This window comes from Chroicocephalus ridibundus, chromosome 4, assembly GCF_963924245.1.
Source record: "Chroicocephalus ridibundus chromosome 4, bChrRid1.1, whole genome shotgun sequence".
Lineage (NCBI taxonomy): Eukaryota > Metazoa > Chordata > Aves > Charadriiformes > Laridae > Chroicocephalus > Chroicocephalus ridibundus.
In genome coordinates this window covers 45688978-45700277 of record NC_086287.1, presented here as the reverse complement: position 1 = coordinate 45700277, position 11300 = coordinate 45688978, and the positions used below count along the sequence as shown (strand labels likewise).

The 11300-nt window shown below is 50.1% G+C and overlaps 1 protein-coding gene across 1 annotated transcript; it reads right to left on the bottom strand.

Annotated features, from left to right (window-relative positions):
- Positions 1 to 634: 634 nt before the first annotated feature.
- RHOV (ras homolog family member V) lies at positions 635 to 7603 on the bottom strand. Its single transcript, XM_063333893.1, has 3 exons — positions 7246 to 7603; positions 3768 to 3826; positions 635 to 3445 (listed from the first exon to the last, which is right to left on the bottom strand). Exons 1-3 carry the CDS (start codon positions 7439 to 7441, stop codon positions 3005 to 3007), a joined length of 696 nt encoding a protein of 231 aa, XP_063189963.1. The 5' UTR covers positions 7442 to 7603; the 3' UTR covers positions 635 to 3004.
- Positions 7604 to 11300: the final 3697 nt, after the last annotated feature.

Sequence of the window (11300 nt, the reverse complement as noted above, 5' to 3'; positions counted from 1 at the left end):
AGCAGCTGTGGGGGCCCCAGATGTGGACAGACAGGAGCCCTGCCCTACCTCTGATGCTGATGATAAGGCTAAAGGATGAAGCCTGTGAGCTATCTCGGATGGAGCCTTTGTGCCCTATGTAGCGCGAACAAAATTTTTCAGCACTTGAGTAGTGTTTAACTACCAATTTAAGTTAAATAAGGCTGGTGGCTAAATTACCCACCAGCCTAATGACAGAGCAGCGTGCTGTTATTAAGGCTCCAAATGCAAGTCTTCCGTGGGCTTGTCTCAGAGGGTGCTGGGAGGGTCTCCTGACTGATCCCTGGATGGTGGCTTACGGGGAGAGACACTGAAAGCCTTGGATGTTCACTGCTCCATCCCCCTTGGCAGCCTCCACCCTGAGCAGCTGCTGAGGGAGAGGAAAATCAACTGAGGCAACAGAAGGATCTTGGAAGGTTTCAGCTATGACGGGATTTTTACCATTGCTAGTGGGGGTCAGGACATGGAAGGAGAAGTGGGGCAATTTCCCTCTTATGCTATTGTCAGTAAAACGGAATAACTCCTCCTCCGTCTTTAAGCCCAGCTTACTTTGCCCTGACAAAATTACAAACACATATTGCAGACATTAAAAAAATTTATTTGAACAAATATTAGACACAAACACAGAGGAAGAAAGCAGCTCTCAGTACAGTTTCTTTTCCAGAAAGAAATAATCCCTGTTGCATACTAAGCTACTGCAGGACAACCCTTGCTCTCCCCAGCAGGAGGGGAGGCTGGTGTTCTTTCCACCTGTGGATTCACCCCATAGGGGTATGGCGTGCTCCTCAGCGGGTCACAACACGGCCCTTGGTCTCACAGGCTAAAGAAATGCGTAAAGACCCAACAGACAAACTGAACTAGTGATACAGCAAAGGTGCCTGTACAGGTAGGAAATACATGCAGGGATGCATTGCTGAGTGAGAGCTTTGTTGAAGAAGTGGTGTCCTGCCTAGAGGCGTGTAGGACAAGTCACTTCTCCACCTCTTCGGACTCCTCACTGGACCCAGATGGCATTTCAGCTGGGGGAGTCATTTCAACGTTCTGCTCGCTTGGCCGCACCATCCTTTTCAGGTCTCTAAGCCTTACCCTACAGGCAGCTCCAAGGCTGCGGGCCACTTCCCTTGGTAAGAAGACCTGCCCTCCTCTTTCACACTGTGACACCGCCCAGCAGGCTTGTCTCACGTCCCGGGGACTACACGACCTGTGCCACAAAGAGATAGTTGTGAGAGATGTTTGCAGGCATTTGTTTGGATCCAAAGCCATAGTACCTCTGTTTTTGTTTTTTTTCTTACAGGCCCACTAGGTCAGGCATGCTTGCTTTTGGTGCCAGGCAAACAATCCACAGCTATATCCCTTTCTGTCACATTACTCCAGAGCATCCTCAAAGCGACGGGCCATGGGCAGATGCAGAGAACACCCTGAGTATTGAAAGCATTGCTTGACAGACCTATCACGCTCTCTGCTACGTAAACCAGAACAAAATGTCTCTGTGAAAGAACTTTCAGAAATTGATGCAAGTTCTGTAATAAAATGCGAGTAGACTCACGGGGAAAAGAATCCCCCGAGAAACAGGCGAGAGGGCAACAGAGCAAACATAGTGAATGTTTTTCTCTGGCAGGAACTTCATGGATTTCCTTTGCTTTTGATTTCAGCAGATCAAGCAGTGACTTTTAAGAAAGGGAAGCACAACAGAAAGAAGCCCTGAGCCCCCCATTCCTGTTCTGCAGCCTCAGGAAGAACGGTACAAGGTAAATTCTGTTCTCCTGCATAGATCTGAAACTGAGGATTTTACTGACCAAGAGGAACTCTCTCTCCCTACAACCCCCTCCTTTTGATTCAGCACTTAATGTATGGACAATATTACTTTGAAATTGAGATTGTTAGCAAATTTTCCAGGTCCCTAGAAGATTCCCTGAATATCAGCATCTCAACTAAGCAGAATCACAACTTTCATTTAACAACGTCCTTTCTTTTTTCCTTCTCTGTCTCCCTTTCTTCCTTCCTTACATTTCTTTCTCCTTTTTATACCCTTCCTTTTCTTCCTTCTCTCTTCTCCTTTCATTACCTGCATGGCTCTCCATCTACATTTCACCCCTTGGTAGTGTTACAAACCCTTCGCTGACACAGTTTGGTCTCTGCTAGACAGACAGAGCCACTCAGCGCTGTTCCTCGCTCATTCTTTCTCTCAAAACACCACACACACAAAAAGGCCTTTCAAAATAGGTCCCCAAGTTTACAACTACCTCTTAAGATAGGGCTATAGCATTGGCACCCATTGGAGTGCAGAGTCCTCTTCAGAAAACGTTTTGCTTAAAGAATTACTGTAGCTCCCAGTGCATTTTCTCTTCAGCCTGCTGATGGCCTTTATTTAGGAAAAACTTTCTCAAGGGTACTCACAATACAGGGCCTTTAAGAAAGAGCGCTGCTTTTTCACAGCCCAGTGACTTCTACCTATTTTGGCAAGCAGAATCAGAGGGGCAAACACAAGTCTCGCATTACAAACTCAGCAGCCCACATCTGACCACACTGCAGTCACCTCTAACTGCCCCTGCCCTACTCTCTGCCAAGCCTGTAAATCAGCCAAAACATAGGCAGACTTCAAAAGTCCCTCACGTTTATTATGCTGCGTCAGGACTCCAAAAGTGCGTGAGCTTCAGACAGAAAACTGGTTATTTTGAACAATGGAAGGATCCTGCCTGTTCTGGGGTACCGAGTCTTGGTGTATTAAAGGCTCCCATTAGCCTGGGACACTACAGACATGTCCGGCAGGTACTTATAGCTGCCTGGACCATTCCACATCCCGGCACAATGGAAATCCAGTTCATGTCTCCCAGGCATCTGCTACTGTAACCCAGCAAGAGCCAGGTTTCCAAGCCCAGCAGCTTATCATACCCTCCTTGCTGGGGCCATAGGAGCAGTCACTCCTGAAGAAGGTGCAGAGCCAATACCGGCATTGGGTGTTTCTTTTTCCCCCCTCAAAGCAGCTTCAGACAAAGCAGAAGAACTTCTTCCAGCGGCACTTGGAAAGAGTTTTGATGCCTTTGGCGGTCATCTTCTTTTCCTGCCGTGCTTTGTGCTCAACACCGCTGACAATGGCCATGTCAAAAACTTCTTTGAGGTTCTTCTGGGTCAGTGCTGAGCATTCCAGGTAGGCTTCAGCCCGGATTTTGTCAGCCAGACCTTCTGCCTGAGGCCGGGGCACGGGCTTCACGTGGTAGCGATCCAGGCTGATGAGGACATTGACATCATCCCGTAAGTCTGCCTGTGTCCCCACTAGCAGCACCGGTGCCCGGGGGTTGTGAGTTCGTATCTCGGGGATCCATTTCTCGGTAATGTTTTGGAAGGAACTTGGGTTTACCACGCTGAAGCAAACAAGGAAGACGTCGGTGTCAGGGTAGCAAAGCGAGCGCAAACAGTCAAAGTCCTCCTGTAGAAAATGGAGGGGAAAAATAAAAAAAAAGGTTTCACTGGATTGAACTCTAAGATCATGATGCTGCAGTGGCCTTTTCATGTGTTATCTAGGACAGCAACACCCTCAAAGGCAGGGCATCAAGCTAACTTTGTGGCCATGCCATGGTTTGAGCACAAGTTTCAGAGCTCAGGAAGTCTGTGATTCACCCATCTGTGACTGCCTGATGCTGGACTAGCGCATTCCCTTCCCTCCCAGTTAAACACTGCCTTTCTCAAATGCCTGCAAACAGCCCCTGTCCCAGAGGACCAGAGCCCACAGCTGTTTTGATAAAGCTTACCTGTCCAGCAGTGTCCCACAGCTGGATCCGAACCGGGGCTCCATCCACCAGGACCTGCACTGTAGCAGAAAGAGAATAAGGCTGAGTGTAAGGGAGTCGTCCAGCATACACATGCACACTCATACCGATTTTTTCCCCAGAGCACTCTGGTTTGCATCCCACTGAACAGACTTGCTGAAGTCACTTAAGTCTGTCCTCCTTGCTGAGCATCCTCCACAACCCCACTAAAACAGCTGAGGCTTGCACTGGGATCATTAAGAGACCTGCAACAGACTTTCTGATTTGGTTAGCCCTTAGGTATTTTGGGCTCTTCTCCAGTATTTTGAAAGAATTGCTCCATATTACTGGACAACTACTTCGCCAGGAGAAGAAGAGCCCTTAGCCAAACAGTGCCCCGAGAACAACTTGTTCTTCTTCCACACCCCAAGAAAGTAGATAAGGATAAAAACAAACTGAGAACTTCAGCAACTTGCTCCTAGCTTCCTGGCCCAGGGTGTAAGTTCAAATCAGTCTCCATTAAACAGGCTATTGAAGAATTTTCCCATCCAGGCCAGAAATTCGGCCAAGGAAAAAAAAAAAAAGATGAGCATTTCCGTAAGTGTCCCAGCTAAGGAAAAGCAAAGGCCTAATACCAACTTTGAAATGAAGACGCAATTAAGGAAACAGTGATGAGTGAAATCCCCTTCAGAGACTACGCACACACTGAAAAACTGCTGAGTTACACATGTAAGGTCTGCTCCCATTTCACTCCCTAATCACAGTAAGCCTTCATGTGGTATCAGCTGACTCAGACTGAGGGCTGGCAGGACCTCTGATGGAAATCTGGGATGCAACTGTTAGATGTCTAAGCACACAGACACCACAGAGACTGGCTAGGAACCGCCGAAAAGGAGAAAGGGGTTGAGGGGGCTGGAAATCACTTGAAAGTCCTGAAAAGGTGGATGAGGCTGTGCTCTGGTGAACAGAGGCAGACATCCTGGCTAAGGTGACAATGGCTGACACTTGACATGAGCTAGCTAAATGCCCTTGCTGTGCCCAGGGAGGAGGCTTTATTGTCCTTTTTGTTAAAAAAAAAAACACCCAACAACACAAAACCAACCCAAGCAGGATCAATCTTTTGTGTTTCTTAAAGTAATTAGCCGGGTGAGAAAAGTGACAGAAACAATTGACTTGGAGAGTTCCACACAAGATCTGGGAGGAGAGCGCTGCTTCTCTCTGAAAGCACTTTGGGGAGGAGGGAGACACAGACAAAAGACGAACTGAAATTTGGTGGAAGACTGAGAGTGACGGAAAAACGAAGGGGTGGGTGCGTCCACCTCCATGCCACTCCTCGCAGCGTAGCTGAAAGTCAATGCTTCCTTGTGACTTGGAAACGGTTGGGTTGTTACCATATCTTTGCCCCAGAGGAGGAGGAGAAACCTGTTCCTGATCAAAGAACCTGCTAGATCCTGACTTGATCTTCAAGGCACTGGGCATTTGCCTTTCTAGTATCTGGTTTCTTCTGTCTCACAAGCGTGTTGAGAGAAGGAATTAGCATCTCTGAAGTGTTTTACAGTCTTTAGAAGAAAGGCATCACGTATATTACCTGCTGCTCTAGTGCTTGCACAAGGGGTTTTTTGTACCTGCTGCTAGCCTAAGCTAAGCTAGCAGCTCTCTGACAGTCCTCCAAATACCGCCCTCACAAGGTCCACACCCTCAGGATGAGGCTGGATTTCGGTACAATAGCGAAGGGGCCGGCAGAACAGGATAGCCTGGTGGAGAAAGGTCACCGGGTACACGTTTCACTCAAGGCTGCTCTACCTGGCAGTGACACCCAGCAGGAGGTAGCACCCAGACAGATGCGGCTGGGTCACAGTCCCAGAGCCGTTCCCCTGATAACTCAATACTTTCTCCTATCTTGTTATTGGCATTACAGTCCATTGTCCAGAATTAGCATCAGGATGTAAACTGTGAAGCTCGGTTCTGCTGGCAGTTTCAATTGCAAGTATTCCCCAAGAGCGGAGAGAACTGGGCTGAAATTTCTGGAATGGATCTTGAACTGTGCCTCGTGAATCCAAGGAGGGAGTTTCTTTAAGCTTATCCAGAATGTCAAGAGTAGGGGTGGGAAGGAAAACTTCTCTATTCTCCTATTTCCTCATAGAAAGTGAACTTTGGAAGACCTGGTTTTAATGTTTTTAATTTCTATCAGTTGCAAACGCTACGCACTTCTGGGAATCTGGCTTGATACTTGGACATTCAGAGTGGGGCTAAACCCATGTGCAGCTATCTTCAAATTCCTCGCTGCTAATCAGGGAGCCTCTGAATTTTTTGGAGAGGAGGCTAATACCTATGGTAATTTCAAGCTTCTCTTAGCCCAAACTGTACACATCAGTGTAAAGGGAGCAGAGAGGGCAGTCATCTTTCCCCCGGAGGACTCGAGGGCTCCTTACATTTGTTGCCAAAAGGCTGCTGGACGCTGAACAGCAGCACGTTCCTGGTTCATTCCCGTCAAGGGACAGCGGAAGAGCTTGGAGAGTGTCAAGGCAAATCAACAATTCCCAGTGTAAGAGTGAGCAAGTAAGGGGGACATTCAGACAAACAAAACACTCCCTCTAAGGTTGTAGAGTTCCCTCTGAGAACCCCTGAGACTATGACACATTAGAAGACTCATTCCTAGTCTGATTTGAGCCCGTCTCTAATCTACCGATCTATAGTGTCATGTACTGTTGTGTTTCTTTGTATCAGATGAAGATCAGAAACCCTTCAAAGGACTTTGTACTTTCCTGGGGTTTATATTAGAAACTGGATCCCAAGAGGAGAGGAGTGGAGAACAAGAATAAAGATGGCATTTACAAAAGCAGAAACTAATGAGAGCTCATCAGCTGACAGGGAAGGCAATTCTAGCCAGACTTGTAAAGCTCTTCAACTTCTTGGAAACCTCTGTTCAATTTTAGCTTCAGTGGACATGTGAGGAAAAGGATGCTTTTGCTGAGTATCAGTTGAAGCTAGAAAACCTACAGTGCGATGCTGCGATACTTCTGGAGCTAAAAAAGCACCACCGCTACCAAAAAAAAAATAAATTAAGTCCTCTTCCATTTATCCGTAATAACACCACAAAACCAGGAAGGTGCCCGATTTCACAGAACTCGCCAGCCGACTTGACACATGCCCTGTTGGTACGCGAAGCCGCAAAAAGCAGGACTCGCACCTGCTGAACTTCACAAAGCGCCCGAGGGGCTCGGGCCGAGCGGCAGAACGCGCTCCCGGGCTCTGTGCCCCCGCGCCCGCAAAGCCCCCTCCCACCCCCCGCCGGTACGCAGCCCCGGCGGCAGCCCATCCCACCGGGAAAGCCTCCCCCCGGCCCCGCAGGCCGCGCTGGCCGCTCCCCCCGGGAGTCCCGCGTCCCGAGGGGGGCTCCGCTGCGCCCGGCGGGGCTCGCCCCCCACCGCCCCCCTCACCCGGCCGACCGGGGCACCGCGGAGCCCGGGCGGGCGCCTACCGGAGAAGGTGTCGAGGGCGGTGGGCTGGTACTCGTCGGGGTACCCGTTGGTGGTGTAGCTGACGACCAGGCTGGTCTTGCCCACGGCGCCATCGCCCACCAGCACGCACTTGATGCCCAGCTCCGGGCCGCTGCCCCGGGGAGGGTTGTGTCTGCGCAGGGCGGGCGGGTAGTCCAGCAGCTCCTGGGGGGGCATGGCACCGACAAGGGGAGGCTCAGTGCGAGGAGCGGCGCGGCGGGGCTACTGCCATGCCCGGGCGGGCGAGCTGCTGTCGGGGCTGCGCGCTGCCGTGCGGGGCCACCCTCTCCGTCCCGCCTAGCACCGCTCCTCATCGCTACACCTGCCGCCCTGCGCCCAAAACCGGCCCCCATTTCCCTAGTCCCGCCCCAGCCCGCCCCGCCGGGAGGGGAGCCCGGCCCGGCCACCGCCTCCCGCCACCGCCTCCCGCCACCGCCCCGCGGGCTACAACCCCGGTGCCGCACCCCCGCCCTCCGCCGGGTGACCCCCGAGCAGCTCTTGCTCTCGGGATTTCGGTAGGACCCCAAGGCCACGCCGTGCTCCACTTTGTGTACGCACAGGAAAAAGTCGCCTTTCCCCCGCCCCCCCTCCCCGCCCCGTTTTCTGTTCAAAATGTTCAAAAGAAGCAGCGCTGATGCGTTTATTTCCACTGACCCCGCCCGCAGCATCCGTGATTTCTGGCATGACAGGGATAACATCAACAAGTGCTGCCCAGTATCGTGAGGGACAATAGACAACAAGTGACAGACATGCATCACATTTATTAACGATGTGATTGCCATTACGGAGTTCCTCTGACCCAGCCGAGCTGTTGCTACACGCTGGCAAAAGCCACAAAGCAAATTTTCCCAGCTCCATGGACATGCGCAGGGGTTCCCAGTCTACTGCCTTTTTTCATATTCACCGCCAGTCGCTCACACGCTGCACTGTGCCCTTGGCAGCTGAGAAGCTGGCTCCATCCCTGCCCTGGGGAGCTCACTGCCTAAAGAAGTACGACTAAACAAACAGAAGAGTGGGAACACACCACTTAAAAGGAGAGATGTGGCCGCGCTATCACAGCAACCATTGCGCCCCAGGGTAACACCACCAAGCGATTGAAAGCACTGGGGGCAAAGCATTAATGTATGCAATACCCGGTATTGCAACATCAGCTTTGAAAGTGGAGCCGTTTCCTAATGGAGGAGCTAAACTCAGGCTGTCGATGAATGCCACCGCTTTGGTGGCATCACCTGATGTCCTTCATCGTGCTCTCAGCAAGGGAGACCTGTGCTGCAAGGAGCCGTTGATTAACAGTGCCTGAGCTTGTGTCTCACCACGGTTTGCATCCACACTGAGAAGCTACCCAGGTGTTTCACCTACATTAATGCTAAACTTGAGAAGACATCTTTAAGTCAGGCGCAGCCTAAAATGCTTTTCCCCATGGCTGAGAGGTCACCAGCACTGCAGCCCCTCAGGTTCAAGAGTCTTGGCTGGACAAAGCATGTCCACTCTTTGGAGACAGACCACAAGCTTCCCGGGAACAGCAAGAAGGCTTCCTCTCTGCAGTTTTCTCTAGCAGTTTGCTTTGACTGACCTCTTCTGTGTTCTTACGAGCACAAACTTAAATTTCTATAGCTACAAAAAAAGGGAGACGGTATTTGAAAGTGGAGCCATTTCCTAATGGGGGACCTAAACCCAGGCTGTCGATGAATGCCACCACTTTGGTGGCATCACATGATGTCCTTCATTTTGCTCTCAGCAAGGGAGACCTGTGCTGCAAGGAGCTGTGGATCAGCAGTGCCTGAGCTTCTGTGTTCTTACTAGCACAAACTTAAATTTCTATAGCTACAAAAAAAGGGAGATGGTATTACAAACTAGGCTGATGCTAAACAGTGTGCCAGATGATAGTTTTGCCAATGGCGAGTGGCTGCTAACTCAAGTGACGGGCTTGCATTAGGTCGGCTTTTTCCAGTGCCACGCTCCCCAGTGCTAGTTCAGAGCCAGGTGACAGCTGAGCTGCTCCAGAGGAGGCAGAAGGTGCTGGGACAGGCGATACTCTGGAACGCCTGAGGTGTGTCCGTGCCTCCGACGGGACCGGCAAGGACACGCTCCACGGCAGCCGGGGCAGGCAGCACAGCAAGTGAGGATCTTGCAGAGGTTTTTCAGTGCGTTTCAGGCACAGGCTGACATTCTGTGAACTATGACATTTCCATTTAATCGGAAGAAATGAATGTAAATGAGGGATTATTCACCAAGTTATTCACTGCTAGCAAGTGTTAGCAGTGGCGGGGGGGGAGATGAAGAGAAGCTGGCAGCTCTTGTTTCCTATATGCTGTTTACTTAGGAGTGGATGTTCCTTAAGAAGATACACCGTCGCCCCTCTCCAAAGACTGAATCCTTTTTTCTCTTGTTCCTTTCCTAAAATCTCTTCCTTCTGTGACTATGTTCTTTTTCCCTTGCAGTTTCTGGCAGCCGTTGGTTGACACATACTTAACTTGTGGATGAGCTTAAGTGATTTTTAATCTATATTTAAACTAAGCGATTAAGCAAACAAACAGGGCAGCTCCCACGGGTTCGTTTCTCAGGTCTTGCCTTGCTCCTGACGGCTAACAGAAGGCGCAGGTTTAGTTTCACGATGCAGTGAGGAGTCAGACGTGTTGGTTTTGCAAGATTTTTTGTGCCGTTTGGGTTTGTTTTTTTTTTTAATTTCTGTGAAAGCCTGTCCCTTTCCTATGAGCTGCCGAACAGCAGCCACGGGGACAGGTTCCGCAGAGGCAGTGGGTAGGGCAGGAGAGCCCCATCCCGCGCTGCCTCCCTGTCGTGGTGCTCCTCTGCCGAGAGAGTGGGAAACACGCAGTCTGCAAGGCTCTGTTTGGCCTCTCTCCCAGGAATTATAATTAGCACCAATTACGAAGGTATTCCTCATGATGTGAGTTCCCATCCACTGGGAATTAAGTGCAGAAGATCAAACTCTTTTCAGGCAGACCAAATATAGATTTCAGGTACTGTTCGCATTTCGCCGTTATTTGGCTGGGCTGCACAGCTTCTTAAATAGAAAAGCTGCTCCATTAGAGTACACAGTGATTTACAGTGGAAATCTATTTATATATTTAGGCAGTTTGTGACTGTCAGCACCGAACAAACTTTATACATCTGTACAAAGCCCTATTATTTAAAAAGCACAGTTATTTAGAGGAAGACACCTCTTTTTCTGCCAGTTTCTATTAATTATAGCCACCTTTCTCACTGGAGCTGTGGCAGAAGTAGTACACCTATGGACCAAGGTAAAAACAGTAACCAAGCCAATTTGTGTGAGGAGGAAACTAGGGCTTGGCCCTTGAGGGAGACACGACAAAGCTATGGATCAGCTCAAACTATTCCGTATAATTCCCCCTCTGAAGTGCAGTGTTACAATATCGGGAAATTGTGATGCTGGGACTTTTTGCGGCCAGTGGTCCTGACTTTCACTGGTTCCTGAGCAATACTGCACCTCCGACAATATCATATTCTGCCTCCCTGACTGATCTCATTTCTAACTTCAGAACTATGTGTGGCCACAGACCAGCCTGCCTGAAGGTCACAGAGTGGGAGCCACTCTCATAGTCTTTTGCAAAGCCTACCGAACTACTCGCACTGCCTCAGAAAAAGCATCGCGTGTTGTGGGAGCTGGCAGACCTCAGCTTTAAAAATAGCAGGGGTCCCTTCATACTGACGGAGAGAGAAAAATTTATTGGCCACTCTTAACACAGCAGTGAGCAAACCTGGCCTTCAGCTTTACATGCGTTTGTACAAGTGGGCTGTGTATGTCAACACACTCCCTTTGCAAACGATGACCTCAGATCACATTTCTGAATCCTTTCACAGCGCTGCGTGTGAGGAAACACGAAACAATGAGAAACGGGGTGATGATGAACGCAGGCGACAACGCCATCACCCAGCAGGGCAGACGGGTGGGGACCTGGATTGAGAGAGGGGCTAAACTGGAGCATGGGTGCCAGAGCAAACCAGGTCCCGTGATGCCAAGAGATACGCTGAAGAAGTCAAGAAACAGCGGCTG

What these genes read in the sequence shown, in the direction of transcription:
- RHOV (XM_063333893.1), bottom strand. Translation starts at nt 7,441, where the DNA reads ATGCCCCCCCAGGAGCTGCTGGACTACCCGCCCGCCCTGCGCAGACAC. An exon ending in CGCCCTCGACACCTTCTCCG is followed by an intron (nt 3,827 to 7,245) that starts GTAGGCGCCCGC and finishes TTTCTGCTACAG; the next exon opens with TGCAGGTCCTGGTGGATGGA. An exon ending in TGTGGGACACTGCTGGACAG is followed by an intron (nt 3,446 to 3,767) that starts GTAAGCTTTATC and finishes CATTTTCTACAG; the next exon opens with GAGGACTTTGACTGTTTGCG.